At 56.6% G+C, this 13,270-nt stretch overlaps 1 protein-coding gene across 2 annotated transcripts in view; it reads left to right on the top strand.

The window, feature by feature from the left end:
- NUP188 (nucleoporin 188) overlaps positions 1-12,091 on the top strand; it is a 47,063-nt gene extending 34,972 nt beyond the window's left edge. For both annotated transcript variants that reach the window (XM_073905633.1, XM_025888010.1), the window contains exons 26-44: positions 363-569; positions 674-843; positions 1,749-1,818; positions 2,217-2,284; positions 2,710-2,905; positions 4,881-4,958; positions 5,254-5,339; positions 5,558-5,703; positions 6,204-6,385; positions 7,756-7,956; positions 8,154-8,246; positions 8,654-8,812; positions 8,992-9,129; positions 10,100-10,174; positions 10,256-10,489; positions 10,625-10,756; positions 11,029-11,102; positions 11,239-11,368; positions 11,505-12,091. In XM_073905633.1, the coding sequence (XP_073761734.1) occupies positions 363-569; positions 674-843; positions 1,749-1,818; positions 2,217-2,284; positions 2,710-2,905; positions 4,881-4,958; positions 5,254-5,339; positions 5,558-5,703; positions 6,204-6,385; positions 7,756-7,956; positions 8,154-8,246; positions 8,654-8,812; positions 8,992-9,129; positions 10,100-10,174; positions 10,256-10,489; positions 10,625-10,756; positions 11,029-11,102; positions 11,239-11,368; positions 11,505-11,681 (2,616 nt within the window). In that variant the 3' untranslated portion in view covers positions 11,682-12,091. The remainder of the gene's footprint in view (positions 1-362; positions 570-673; positions 844-1,748; positions 1,819-2,216; positions 2,285-2,709; positions 2,906-4,880; positions 4,959-5,253; positions 5,340-5,557; positions 5,704-6,203; positions 6,386-7,755; positions 7,957-8,153; positions 8,247-8,653; positions 8,813-8,991; positions 9,130-10,099; positions 10,175-10,255; positions 10,490-10,624; positions 10,757-11,028; positions 11,103-11,238; positions 11,369-11,504) is intronic.
- The last annotated feature ends 1,179 nt before the right edge of the window (positions 12,092-13,270 follow it).

Genomic DNA, 13,270 nt, shown 5'->3' with positions numbered 1-13,270 from the left:
CACCGCTCCAAGATCAGGAGTTGCATGCTCCACCTGCTGAGCCATCCCGGCGCCCCGACAGTTTGTACTCATAACACCAAGTCTTGTATGCCCATCAGTTTTTTCATCTTGTTTTTTACCTTGCATTTCTTTAACCACGAGAGAGGTCGTGCATGTTTTTATGTTATTTACTGTATTTTCTGTGAACTGGTGGGCGTTTTGTACTGTAGTTTGACACAATGTCCCTTCTAACCCGGAGCTACACATCTGGATGTTTCCCTCTCTGCGCGTTTTCTTCGAGTTCTCCAGTACCCTTCTGCAGGAGCTTGTCGAGGTTTTTCTGAACATAGAGCCCCTACATCTGTGTGTTGGGTTTCCACCAGGTGGCCCCGATGTCAGTATATGCCTGCCTCGGCAACGATGCGGCTGCCATTCGAGATGCCTTCCTGACCCGACTGCAGAGCAAGATTGAGGACATGCGCATCAAAGTCATGATTCTGGAGTTCCTCACGGTTGCGGTAGAGACTCAGCCGGGCCTCATTGAGCTGTTTCTGAATCTGGAGGTGAAGGATGGCAGTGATGGCTCCAAGGTGAGCCTGTGCCTGGGATGAAGCTGGGAGGCGGCTCCCTGGGAGGTGGGTGCGCTTGGCCGGTGGCGGCTGAGGGACTGAACTGTCGCTTGGCCCTCTTGCAGGAATTCAGCCTTGGCGTGTGGAGCTGCCTCCACGCGGTGCTGGAGCTGATTGATTCCCAGCAGCAGGACCGCTACTGGTGCCCACCCCTGCTGCATCGAGCAGCCATTGCCTTCCTGCACGCTCTGTGGCAGGACCGGCGGGACAGTGCCATGTTGGTCCTCAGAACCAAGTGAGTCTGACTCTGGGAGGGATTGCCTTCCAAGCCTCGTGTCTGCAAAACGGGAGTAACAATAGTTTTATACTTTTGAGGTTCGTTGTGACAGCTCACTTGGCAGACACACGAGAAGTGCTTAGGGGTTGGTTTGTTGTGCGGGAGCGTGACTCTGAGTCATTCTCTGCCGCTGCTGGCACGTGTCCTCTTTACCCAAAGGCAGAGATGTGTTTATCTGAGGGTGCCCTCCTTGTCCTGCCTGTGCGTTCTTCCCTTTCGCTAACCCTTTCAAAATGCATCGTTGTTGAGAAACAGTAGCTTCATTTTTTTTTTTTTAAAGATTTTATTTATTTGACAGAGAGAGACACAGCGGGAGAGGGAACACAAGCAGCGGGAGTGGGAGAGGGAGGAGCAGGGAGCCCCGATGCGGGGCTCTATCCCAGGACCCTGGGATCATGACCTGAGTCGAAGGCAGACGCTTAACGACTGAGCCACCCAGGCGCCCCAAGAGAAACAGTAGCTTCAGATGAGAGTGGCTTGCTCGAGTCCTTGAACTGAATGAAACCCCCTATTTTCCAGGACCCTGTTTGCACAAAGGGAAGGGACATTCAGAAGGCTGACCACGGGAGTCTGCGTCCTTATTCCCTCCCCACTCTCTTCTTTGTGGGGCTCTGGGAAATGTACGGTGGCACAAATCATGAGAATTTTTATTGGTCAACTCTAGAACATACATACAATTGTGCTTCTTAGCAGGAAAACATAATTTTATCTGTGGAACCCGTTACATTTATGTAGGCGCAGGTGACCCATGTTAGGATTGAGATGGGTACAGTACGGACAAGTAACCAGCCGAGGCGGGTGGACAGAACTTCGGGAAGGCCTGCGTGAGAAAAGTATGATTTCCAAATGTATTTTCCTTTCAGACCCAAGTTTTGGGAGAATTTAACCAGTCCACTGTTCGGAACCCTTTCTCCTCCCTCAGAAACCTCTGAGGTAAGCCAGGGTGAAGGGTGGGACAGGGGAGGAGAGTCCCTGGGAGGACAGGCTGGGCGGTGAGACAGGTGTAGGAAATGATGCGTCCTCTCATTAAGCAATGAGAGTGTTTTCTTCACTGGAAATTTCTTTCTCAGAGGCGTGTTTGCTTCCTCTCCCTTTGGTATCTCGCTTGGGAAGGAAAGTGGCATGCCCTGCTCTGCATTGATGGCTCCGTGGTCTTCTCCACTCACTTGGAGACCCTGTGGACCCGACATTGCAGATGCCCATTCACATCCGATAGAAATTGGGCTTCCTTGTTTTCCAAGTATCAGGTCCCTGCTCTGTTCCATTGTCAGGGACACCAGGGAAGAGGTTCTCCTCATGATTGGTGTCTACTCTGCTCTCCTCCTCCACAGCCCAGCATCCTGGAAACCTGTGCCCTCATCATGAAGATAATTTGCTTGGAGATATACTATGTAGTTAAGTGAGTCCTTTCCCCTTTCGAGATTTTAATTTAAGGTTTGGGTGAGGGGTGCGCGGTGGCCTGCCACTGGGTGCATGGCTCTTTGAGCCAAGACAGGAGAGAGCTGGTTTGGAGCCATTTATGGAGGGCCGCTGAGTTGTGTCCCTGGCCGGTCCATTGATGGCATTTATGATTGTCAGAGAGTTATTGTGAAGCAAACTCCATGTGCCTGGGATTTTATGGAGGAGGAATCCTGGAAAAGGCCTCAACCTAACCCATTATGTTGAGCAAGAAGTATGAACCCCACACAGTGGAGGTGACTGGAGCCGTCTGCCTTTAAGCCCAAGTGAGGTCGCTTTCTCTGTCTGGACAGGGATCTGTGCCTATCATATTTCCATCTGCTTTCAAAACGTAACTGTAGGTTTTGTTTTTTCTTGACACCCTAGGGGCTCGTTAGATCAGTCATTAAAAGATACGCTTAAGAAATTTTCCAGCGAGAAACGCTTTACCTACTGGTCAGGCTACGTCAAGTCATTGGCAGTTCACACAGCTGACACAGAGGGCAGCAGCTGCACCTCGCTGGTAGAGTATCAGATGCTGGTCTCCGCCTGGAGGATGCTCCTCATCATTGCCACCAGTCACGTAAGAGCCTCTTGGAGTGGTTTTCACTTGGGTATTCACTTGGAGTGGTTTTCACACAACTGTGTGCCAGGATGCCTAACAGATAGAGTCCCTTGGGATGAAGGATGAACCAGGGATATTCTCTGAGAGCTAAAATGTAACAGTTCTGTGCCAATAGATGGGGGGCTCCTGTGGGCTGTTCAGGGTGTTGGATCCAACAAGGGACCCTGAAGAAAAATGCAGAGAAGTGATTTAAAATCTTTTGTGACATTCATAAAAGCCTCCTGGAGCTGCCCTTGCAGCCCTGGATGGGTCTCAGGGGCCCCCTTCCTCCATCTGCTTCTCCTGCACATGTCATGTCACCTGCTTGGGTGTGTGCCCTGTGCATGCTAGGTAAATATTTGTGGACTGGTCAGCAGGCAGCTGGGACAGCTGCAGCAGCACCCTCTCTAGAGAGCAGTTTGTTTTCATTGCTTCTAGAAACTGCGTTTCCTCGTCTTGGAAAAAGAACAGAGGCATTATTTATGTGCTATGTCTACTGAGAGTTGGTTTTGAGAGAGAGAGAGTTAGCATTTGAGAAAAGTCTGCATTTTTTCTTTGTGTGTGTGTGTGTGTGTGTGTGTGTGTGTGTGTGTGTGTGTGTGTGTGTGGTTTCACCCCGTCATATTGTGCAATGGGGACTTAGTGTTGAACTGTTCCTCCCTGGGGAATCCAGATTGATATCTTGACTTCATGAGTAACTTGGGCTTAATGCATGTCCCTTGTTCCAAGTGTACTCTTACATCTTCCACGAGTGACTCGTTCCCTATGCCAGACTGCCCATGACCTTGGGACGTTACTGTGTCACCGTGGTTGCGGCCCCAGAGACTGCAGGCACAGCAGAGGGCAAGGCGGTCTCTGGGGAATGCGCGATTCCTGCTCAGGTAGCCTGTGTGTCACCTGCCTTTAGGCCTTAGCTGGGCAGCAGCTCTGTTTTTGAATTGAAGCATAATTGACATATGATGTTCTCTTCATTTCAAGTGGACACCAGAATGATTCAGTATTTTATACACCATGAAAGCATTCCCACGATAAGTCTCGTGACCGTCTGTTACCACCCGAAGTTGTGACAGTCTTCCTAACTATGTTCCCGGGCGGTACGGGATAGGCAGCAGGTCTTGAATTGTAGCTCCGGAAGTCCTTCCATTCTCTTTCCTCTTAGGAGAACTGTCTGATTCAGTCTAGGAACCTGACCATTCACTTACTCATTTAACAGGTATTAACGGAATGGTCACCATGTGTCAGGCACCCAGGGAGACAGCAGTGAACAGGGCAGATAAGGTCTTTGATCTTGTGGAGAGTGGCCCACGAGGAAAGCAAATTGTAAACAAATTCCCAAAGAAATGTAGGTTGAGGTTGTGATAATTCGCTGTGAAGGAGATAATCAGGATGCTAGGGTAGTGGGCACTTGAGTGGGACAGGGGCCATCAGAGAGGCTGTCTCCGCGGAGGCAGTGGCCAAGCTGAGACCTGAATGTACAAAGGCGCTTTCCAGGCAGAGAGCCGGTGGGGAAAGAGTAGTCTCGGCAATTGGTATCACATGTTCAAGGGTCCAGAGCGGGAAAGAGCTTGGTGTGCTGTGTTCAAGTGGGAAGAAGGAGGCTGGGAGGCTGGGAGGGCCAGAATGGGGTGAGCACAAGTGGGAGCGATACTGGAATCCTTTGGACCAGATTCGGTGGGGGGGGGGGGCAGTCTCTTGGCCTTGTTTGTATTTCCAGAGCACTGGGAAGGAAGCCTTTGCAGGGTCTGAGCAGAAGGGGGACGTCGTCAGGAGGAGGAGTGAACCTGACCTGATTTTGACCACATCTCAGGGTGGACAAAGAAACAGCAGGGAGACGATGAGTTAGGAAGACTGTGACTTCCCAGCGGCTAATTGCCTGACAGAGGACCCTACATTTCGTGGCTTCTAAAGTCTAGAAAATTTTCCCCAATGCTGTTTTTTTCCTGTTCCTTTGTAGGCGGAGGTAATGCACCTGACAGACCGTGCGGTGCGTAGCCAGCTCTTTGTTGACGTGCTTGATGGGACCAAAGCCTTAGTAAGTGTGTCTGGGAGATTGCACATTCCTTCTAAAGAGAAGGTCCCCAGAGCCCAGGAGCAGCTCACAAGTGTGCAGCCGCCCAGCGGTCGGGCCAAGGGGCTCGGGCGGCCTGGGAGGCCTGAGGCCACAGTGCCCCTCCATGGGCTCGCACCTCTGGCCCAGGCCAGTGAGCTCGCTGCTGGGAAAGAAAGGCAGGAGGCTGAAAGGGGGTCCTGTGGGCGGAGCTCAGATCTTCCAGCCGTGGCGGCTCACAGGAAACCCGACTTCTGGGCGGTCGGCTGTCTCCCCTCAGCTACTGGTGCCAGCCTCCGTGAACTGCCTCCGCCTCGGCTCCATGATGTGCACTCTGCTGCTCATCCTTCTCCGGCAGTGGAAGGGGTGAGCACTGTGCCAGGGGTTGGGGGGGGTGCCCTCCCCTCCTTACTGACCCTTCACTTTCCTGAAGGGGAGAAAACAGGTGTGGAATGGGCCTGACCTAGCAAACAGATGGGGGCTAGACAGGCTGCCTAGCGGGCCTCCTGAGATGAAGCAGGGGCATTTTGTGGCCTTTACGTGGGGTGTGTTCTCCCTCCCTCTCTGCCCCTTATTGTTTCTAGGGAGTTAGGGTCTGTGGATGAGATCCTTGGGCCCTTGACGGAGATTCTAGAAGGAGTGCTACAGGCAGACCAGCAGCTCATGGAGAAGACCAAGGCCAAGGTGTTCTCGGCGTTCATCACAGTGTTGCAGATGAAGGAGATGAGAGGTGAGGGGCAGAGGGGAGTGGGGACAGCGGTCTCCCCGCCCCACTGACAGCCAGCCAGGTGGGCCTTCATCTGGTTTTGAGCCACACATTTCTGCTGTGTGGTTTGAGCTGACAGTCTTGGAACACATGTCAACGAAACTCTTTCAGGGTGCCTGGGTGGCTCAGTCGGTTAAGCGTCTGCCTTCGGCTCAGGTCGTGATCCCAGGGTCCTGGGATCGAGCCTTGCATCGGGCTCCCTGCTCAGCAGGGAAGCCTGCTTCTTCCTCTCTCTTTGCTGCTCCCCCTGCTTGTGCTCTCTCTCTCTCTTGAAATAAATAAATAAAATCTTTAAAGACAAGAAACCAAACACTCTTTTTCTCTCCCATCTGTGCCACAGCCCGGGCAGATCTCTCAGCACCGTACATTCTCCGCCCATCTGGGGAGGGGACGTGGGTGTGCCCTGAGAGTTGACGCCGTGAGTGCTGAGCATGACCGCGTCCCTCCCTGCCTGTGCTCTGCAGTGAGTGACATCCCCCAGTACTCCCAGCTGGTGCTGAACGTCTGTGAGACCCTCCAAGAAGAGGTGATTGCTCTCTTTGACCAGACCCGCCATAGTCTGGTGTCAGGTGGTGCTGCAGAGGACAGGGACAGCATGGAGACTGACGACTGCTCGCGGCCGCGGCACAAGGACCAGCGTGACGGGGTGAGGGAGCGCCCTGGGGAGTAGTGTGTCCTGCTCTCGCACATCCAGCGAGTACCAGCTGCCTGCCTGCTCGGTACCAGGCCCCGGGGGTGATTAGTGAACGAGACACGTAGTCACTGCACTTAGAGTTCGGAGCCTGGCGGAGGACGTTAACAAAGCTGAGCCGACACAGGGATGTGTCGGGATTCCATCATGGCGGGTCCCACACGGGAGAAATGCCAGGAGAACCCACAGCGTTCTCAGCTAACCCAGGGACTCAGCAAGAAACCCCCCCTCCAGCCGTGACTTAAAGCATTGGCAGAGCCAGGCAGGCGTGGGGAGCAGGGAAGATCTGGGAGCGAGAACGGGGCTGGTGAGCCATGGTCTGAGGCCCCTGGTCCCTGGAGGAGAGGCTGGGGTGAGGCTGGAGCGCGGTCGGGGGGCAGGGTGACCAGCGGCCTTAGCAGCGTCTTTGATCTGGGTTCCAAGTGAAAGAGGAAAGGACTCAAGCAGTAAAAGCAAAGGAGAGAAATGATCAGATTTGGACTCTGGAAAGATCACCCTGGTTGTGCCATAGAAGAGCATTTGTTAAACTGGGTCATGTCTTACTATAGTGGGTCTCAAACTGAGCTCATTTGGTTACAACCAGTATTTTTTTTTTTTTTTTTTTTTTTAGAGAGAGAGAATGAGAGATAGCATGAGAGGGAAGAGGGTCAGAGGGAGAAGCAGACTCCCCGCCGAGCAGGGAGCCCGATGTGGGACTCGATCCCGGGACTCCAGGATCATGACCTGAGCCGAAGGCAGTCGCTTAACCGACTGAGCCACCCAGGCACCCTGCAACCAGTATTTTTTTAATGAAGTAGGGTAAAGCGTTAAAGAAAGTTCAGTGTGCTTTGCAGGATGGAAGGGTAGGAAAACACATCAGTGTGTGTATACGGGGACAAGGTGTAAAAAGTATTTATTACTGTGCCGTTACGGTCAAAATAAGCTTGAAAAGCTGCTAGTATGAAGAATCCATTGGAGAGGGGCCAGGAGGGCGAGGGGGGCCCACCTGGGAGGCAGGTGCAGTGGTGTAGCAAGAGGGGCAGAGGGTGCGGTGAGCAGGTGTGAATCAGGAAGTTTGGTGATGGGAGAGAGGGGGGTCGAGAACCGTCGCTGGGGGGTGGCTTGCTAGTGAGGGTGGAGTCGCTGTGCCCTGTGAGGGGACGCAGGAACCCGGCAGGTCGGGAGAGGCCTCAAGTTGTTCGAGTCCAGCCCACCTGAAGGCGTGTGTGACCCGAGCGAGGGTGGGGACGGCCCGGGGCAGGGCTGCCTGTCCCTCTCGTCCTCCTCCCCTCCCCCCTGCACTGCTTTCTTCCCTCTTGCCCATCTCTGCCCCTGGGCCCCGGCAGGTGTGTGTCCTGGGCCTGCACCTGGCCAAGGAGCTGTGTGAGGTGGATGAGGATGGGGACTCGTGGCTCCAGGTGACTCGCAGACTCCCCATCCTGCCCACCCTCTTCACCACTCTGGAGGTGAGCCTGCGCATGAAGCAGAACCTGCATTTCACTGAGGCCTCGCTGCACCTGCTCCTCACTCTGGCCCGTACTCAGCAGGTAGGGGGCAAGCCCAGGGCCGGAAGGGAGCCTGCCTTGCTCGTGCCGTGCGCGTCCCGGCCCTGCGTGTGATGGCCCCAGGAGCTCTGGTCTGCCCGCGAGTGCCAGCTGCCCCTGGGCAGGGTGGCTGCAGGGGACGGGTCCTAGGAGTGATGGGGCTGGGGAAGTGCCATTTCATTCCTAGCCTTTCCCTCCAGGGAGCCACAGCAGTAGCTGGAGCTGGCATCACCCAGAGCATTTGTCTGCCCCTCCTGAGTGTGTACCAGCTTAGCTCCAATGGGACGGTGCAGGTGAGTGCCGTGGCCCGGGGGGCCTGGGCCGGCGCCGGACTGCGGTTGCGGTGGGAAAGCCTCCCTGTCTTTGGTCTTCTACTCGCCCAGGGAATGGCTCTTCAGAGGCTTGTCTGATGCACTGACGGTGTGGACTCCTCCCTGCCCCCACCCCGATTCCCTAGCACGAGACGCTCACGTAGCTAGTTAGCGGCCGACCTGAGTCTAGAACCCAGGGTTCTTACATCTCTGCCAAGTGCTCTTTCCTTGCAGTCCCCGGCCTAGGGCCCCTGGGGCTCTGCTGGTCACCAGGCGGTGGCCGTTCCGGGTTTTCTTCCTCGAAGCAGCCCGGCTGCCTTGGCTGCTGCACCTGCTGGCTGCGTTCAGTGGTGTGTGTCCTAGTCCTGTGTGTGCTGCTTGTGTCTTAGACCCCTAGCACCTCTCGGAAGTCCGTGGACGCCCCCTCTTGGCCAGGGGTCTACCGCCTATCCATGTCCTTGATGGAGCGGCTCCTCAAAACTCTGCGCTACAACTTCCTGACCGAGGCTCTGGACTTCGTGGGGGTTCACCAGGAGCGGACCTTACAGGTGAGGGGCTCGGGGTAATGGGGGGGAGGTCTGGGCCATTCAGAAACTTCTTAGCCATGATACCTGTTGTGCCATCATCTCTGCGTTTGTGGGCTCAGGACCTGTCCTCCCGGCAGAAGGGCAAGAGCAGGTGGGTTAGGTCCCTGATCCAGCCCACCCTCCCGTCTCTTCCCTCCCAGTGCCTCAGTGCGGTGAGGACAGTGCAAAGCTTGGCCTGCTTGGAGGAGGCTGACCACACGGTGGGCTTCATTCTGCAGCTCTCCAACTTCATGAAGGAATGGCACTTCCACCTGCCTCAGCTGATGCGGGATGTCCAGGTGGGACCTCAGACATGGCTCCTTGGGTGGGGGTCTGGGGAAGCGCCTACATATGGGGGCTGTGGGCACTGTCTGGCGCACCTCTGGTGAACTGCAGGCCCGTTCCTGGAACGTGGGCATTTTGCTCAACAAATACAGGCTTTGGTTTCTTCATGCTGCTTTCTCTGAAGCTGAAATTTTCTTTCCATAGTAAAGGGCAGCCTTGTAACTTAAGAACCTGGGCTCAGTTAGAGACATTGGTTCACATCCCTTAAGGATGGGCCAGCAGAGCAGGGAGTAGGGGATGTAGGGAAAGAACGGGTCCTGGAGTCAGACAGGCATCTGTCATTTGTCTGACCTTGGTCAGGTCACTTCACGGTCTCTGAGCCTTTTTCTTCTGTAAAGTGGGAAAATGATCCCCATCTTCTTTATTTTTTTTTTAAAGATTTTATTTATTTATCCATGAGAGACAGAGGGAGAGAGAGAGAGAGAAGCAGAGGGAGAAGCAGGCTCCCAAGGAGCAGGGAGCCCGATGCGTGACTCGATCCCAGGACCCTGGGATCATGACCTGAGCTGAAGGCAGACGCTTAACCATCTGAGCCACCCAGGCGCCCATCTTCTTTATTTTTTAAGAAAGTTTATTTAAGCAATCTCTACACCCCATGTGGGGCTTGACCTCACAACCCTGAGATCAAGAGCTGCGTCCTCTACCGACTGAGGCAGCTGGATGCCCCTCCCCAATTTCACTTGTTTACTGAGGACCCATCGTATGTGCTAGACCTCGAGCTAGGTCCCAGGGAAACCTCCCAGGCCCCTCTTGCCCCAGTTCGTAGGCAGGCGTCCTTAGTGGCTGTAAGATCTGCAGCCCGAGAATGTAGGAGGTGAGCACCGTGGGACCTCAGGGATGGAGGAAGCGCACCGGGACTCTGGGGGGCCCGCTCAGTCGGGCTCCTCCTGAGTGCCCCCTGCCTTGGCCCCTTGTCCACTACAGGTGAGCCTGGGCTACCTGTGCCAGGCCTGCACCTCCCTCCTGCACAGCCGCAAGATGCTGCAGCACTGCCTGCAGGTGAGCGCCCTCCCCACCCGGCTGCCTGCGGGGCCTCACCCGGCATCTCGGGACTCCACCTCCATTTCTTGTCTCCCTCAGAGCAAAAATGGGGACGGCATCCCCTCGGCTGTTGCCCCCCGAGTTCAGCGGCTACCCACTGCTGCCCTCGCGCCCCCCTCCTGCTCCTCCTCCAAGCAGCCCACTGCTGACACGGAGGCCTCGGAGCAGCGAGCCTTGCACACGGTCCAGTACGGACTCCTCAAGATCCTCAGCAGGACCCTGGCGGCCCTGCGCCACTTCACCCCGGACGTCTGTCAGATCCTGCTGGATCAGGTACTGGCCACCCCGAGTGCCAGGCCACCGACCTCCCCGCAGCGAGCTGCCGAGGCTCTCCGGGGCTCCGCTCTGCCCTGAGAGCTTGTCCGGGGTCCTGGCGGGGCTCCACATTGCTCCTGTCTTGCCTTGCAGTCCCTGGACCTCGCCGAATACAACTTCCTATTTGCCCTGAGCTTTACCACGCCTACCTTTGACTCTGAAGTGGCCCCCTCCTTCGGGACCCTTCTGGCCACAGTGAATGTGGCCCTCAACATGCTTGGAGAGGTAAGTTGGGGGCTGTCAGACTCTGGCCTCTCAACCTTCCAGTCTTCCTCCCCGTCTCCCGCGGCCTGTGGCCTCGAGCACATTATTAGCCCTCCCGAGCCTGTTCTCTTCCTGAATGAATGTGACAGAGCCTCCCCGAGAGGATTGTCATGAGGCCTGAGTGAGGTAGCTGAACGCTGCTTAGTGCAGGACCTGCTGGGTGGGAGGCTCACAGTGAGTCACACCTGTTACTGTTACTTTTTTTTTTTTTTTTACTGTTTCTCTTCCTCCAGCTGGACAAGAAAAAGGAGCCCCTCACCCAGGCTGTGGGGCTCAGCACACAGGCAGAAGGGACCAGGACGCTGAAGTAAGAAAAGCCCTCCTTCTAGAACGCGAGCTAGGGTCAGGGCTGCTGTGGATCAGCCATCCTGTTGGCTCGGCGGTGTGCCTCCTGCCGGCCGGCTTGGCTCCCTGCAACAGAGCCCGCCCTGCCCTCTCCCCAGGTCCCTCCTGATGTTCACCATGGAGAACTGCTTCTACCTGCTCATCTCCCAGGCCGTGCGCTACCTTAGGGACCCAGCTGTGCATCCCCGAGACAAACAGCGGATGAAGCAGGAGCTCAGCTCGGAGTTGGTACAGACGGATAGAGGGCTCGGACTAGAGGGGGGGGCGGCTAATGGGGACGAGCCTGTTGGGGTCCCACCCAGCCCCCCACCTCCCAGGGCCAGCCAAGGGCTCGGGGCCTCATCTAGTGCCTTTTCTCTCATAGAGCACGCTGCTCTCCAGCCTCTCCCGCTACTTCCGCCGCGGGGCGCCCAGCTCCCCTGCTGCCGGCGTCCTCCCCTCGCCTCAGGGCAAGTCCACCTCTCTCTCCAAGGCTGGCCCGGAGAGCCAGGAGCCTCTGATCCAGCTAGTGCAGGCCTTTGTGCGGCATGTGCAAAGATAGGGCTGCGGCCTGCCCCCCCCCCCCCCCGCCCCCAGCCCGCATGGCGCCCCGGGCAGCAGGGGTGCTGCCGTGGGACTGAGAGCAGCACCTGTCTCCTGCCGCCCCCAGCAGCCCCGACTCCGCCCACTCACTGGCGTTATTTTTGTAATAGATCAAGAGGTCCACAGCCAGGTGGGAGCTATGAGTCTGCTGCACTCGCGCGCCCTCAAGTTCAAAATGCCCCAGGGGTGTGGTCCTTCCCTCAAGCATTCCCCACTGCACCTGGCCCACTGGAGGCCGGGAGCCAGCGTCTGTGCGGCCAGGAGAGGCTGCGTGCACGGGTCTGAAGATGTTTTCCATGCTCTGTTCTTGCAGTTTTTGGTAATACTGTGGTCTATTTATACAAATATTAAAAATACTGTTTATAGACAGAGGGGTGTTGTGTCTTCAGGGCCTGGGGTCGAGCAAGTCTTCCTCGGCCAGGCACCCGGGAGTGGAGCGGAGGTTTGGGGAAAGCAGGATATTTATTGACGGTTGACCCACTAATATCCCCCGGGGGAAGCCAGGTGGACACTTTAATTTTCCCTTCCCTGGCTCCCCCGGCTCTCGGCCCGTCCCCTCACCCCTGCCACATTCCCATTTTCCAGCTGGCCTAGCTTCTCGTGGGGAGTGGCCTTTCCTGAAGTTCCACTGCTATTTATAGCTCAGTGCCCCAGCCTCCCTCCCTGTCCCTCCCCTCAGAGGCCCTGGGGTGGGGCCTGCCAGCCTCCAGCCGCCTCACTGCCTCCTCACCAGAGAGCTGGGCCTGGCTAGGGGCCTTCACCTGAAACCTGAAGTTTCTAGAACCAGACTGACCTGGTGCTAGAGTCCCTGCGCGGCCACCTGCCAGTTACGGAAGCTTGAGGAGGTGACTGACTTTCTGCTCTCTTCCCGCGTCTGGGAGGACGATGTGAGAACAGGCGAACCAGCCACAGGTTACCAGCCAAGACCCCCGTGCACGTTACAGCCCACATTTAGGCAAGTTTCTCTTAGGACAAAATGTCTCCCCTGCAGCCTCCTGTGCAGGAGCAGGGCTCCCCCTGGAGCCATGCAGGCCCTGCAAGAGGAAGGGCAGCCGGGGAAGGCTTCCCTTGCCCACCCTCAGGGCCAGCCCCAGGGGGCCTGCAGCCCGACGGGAGCCCAGGCGACATGCACGTGAAGGCTGGTTTATTATTTGTCACTGGCTGGAGAGCAAACAGACAGGCAGAGTAAAAAGATCAGTTTAAAAAGTGAGCGTGGAGAGGTGCAGGCTGAGCCATGGAACTTGGCGTGAGCTGTCCCACGTGGGAGGGGGAGGGCAGCACCCAGTCCCTCCGCCCCGGTCCCTCCGGAGGGGCTGGCATCCAGGCCCCGGGCTGCCGCACACCTGCCTGCCTCCCCCACCTTGCTGCTTTTGGCAACCGAAAGGCAGGTGCTCTCTGGCCAAGGGTGCACCCCAGGCTTCCCAGGGGGGCTGGGGTGCCTAGGGCGGCACCGCGGCCAGCCCCACCCCCCTCAGCAGGAGCTGGGAGGGTTGGGGAGCGGGGGTGCTCAGGGGATGCAGGCAGGGTGGGGGGCTCCAGAAGCGGGGC

Source organism: Callorhinus ursinus, unplaced genomic scaffold (assembly GCF_003265705.2).
Source record: "Callorhinus ursinus isolate GAN/ISIS: 27379988/994484 unplaced genomic scaffold, GSC_fseal_2.0 scaffold24, whole genome shotgun sequence".
In the NCBI taxonomy this organism is placed as follows: Eukaryota; Metazoa; Chordata; class Mammalia; order Carnivora; family Otariidae; genus Callorhinus; species Callorhinus ursinus.
This window is presented reverse-complemented; position numbering and strand designations above follow the sequence as displayed.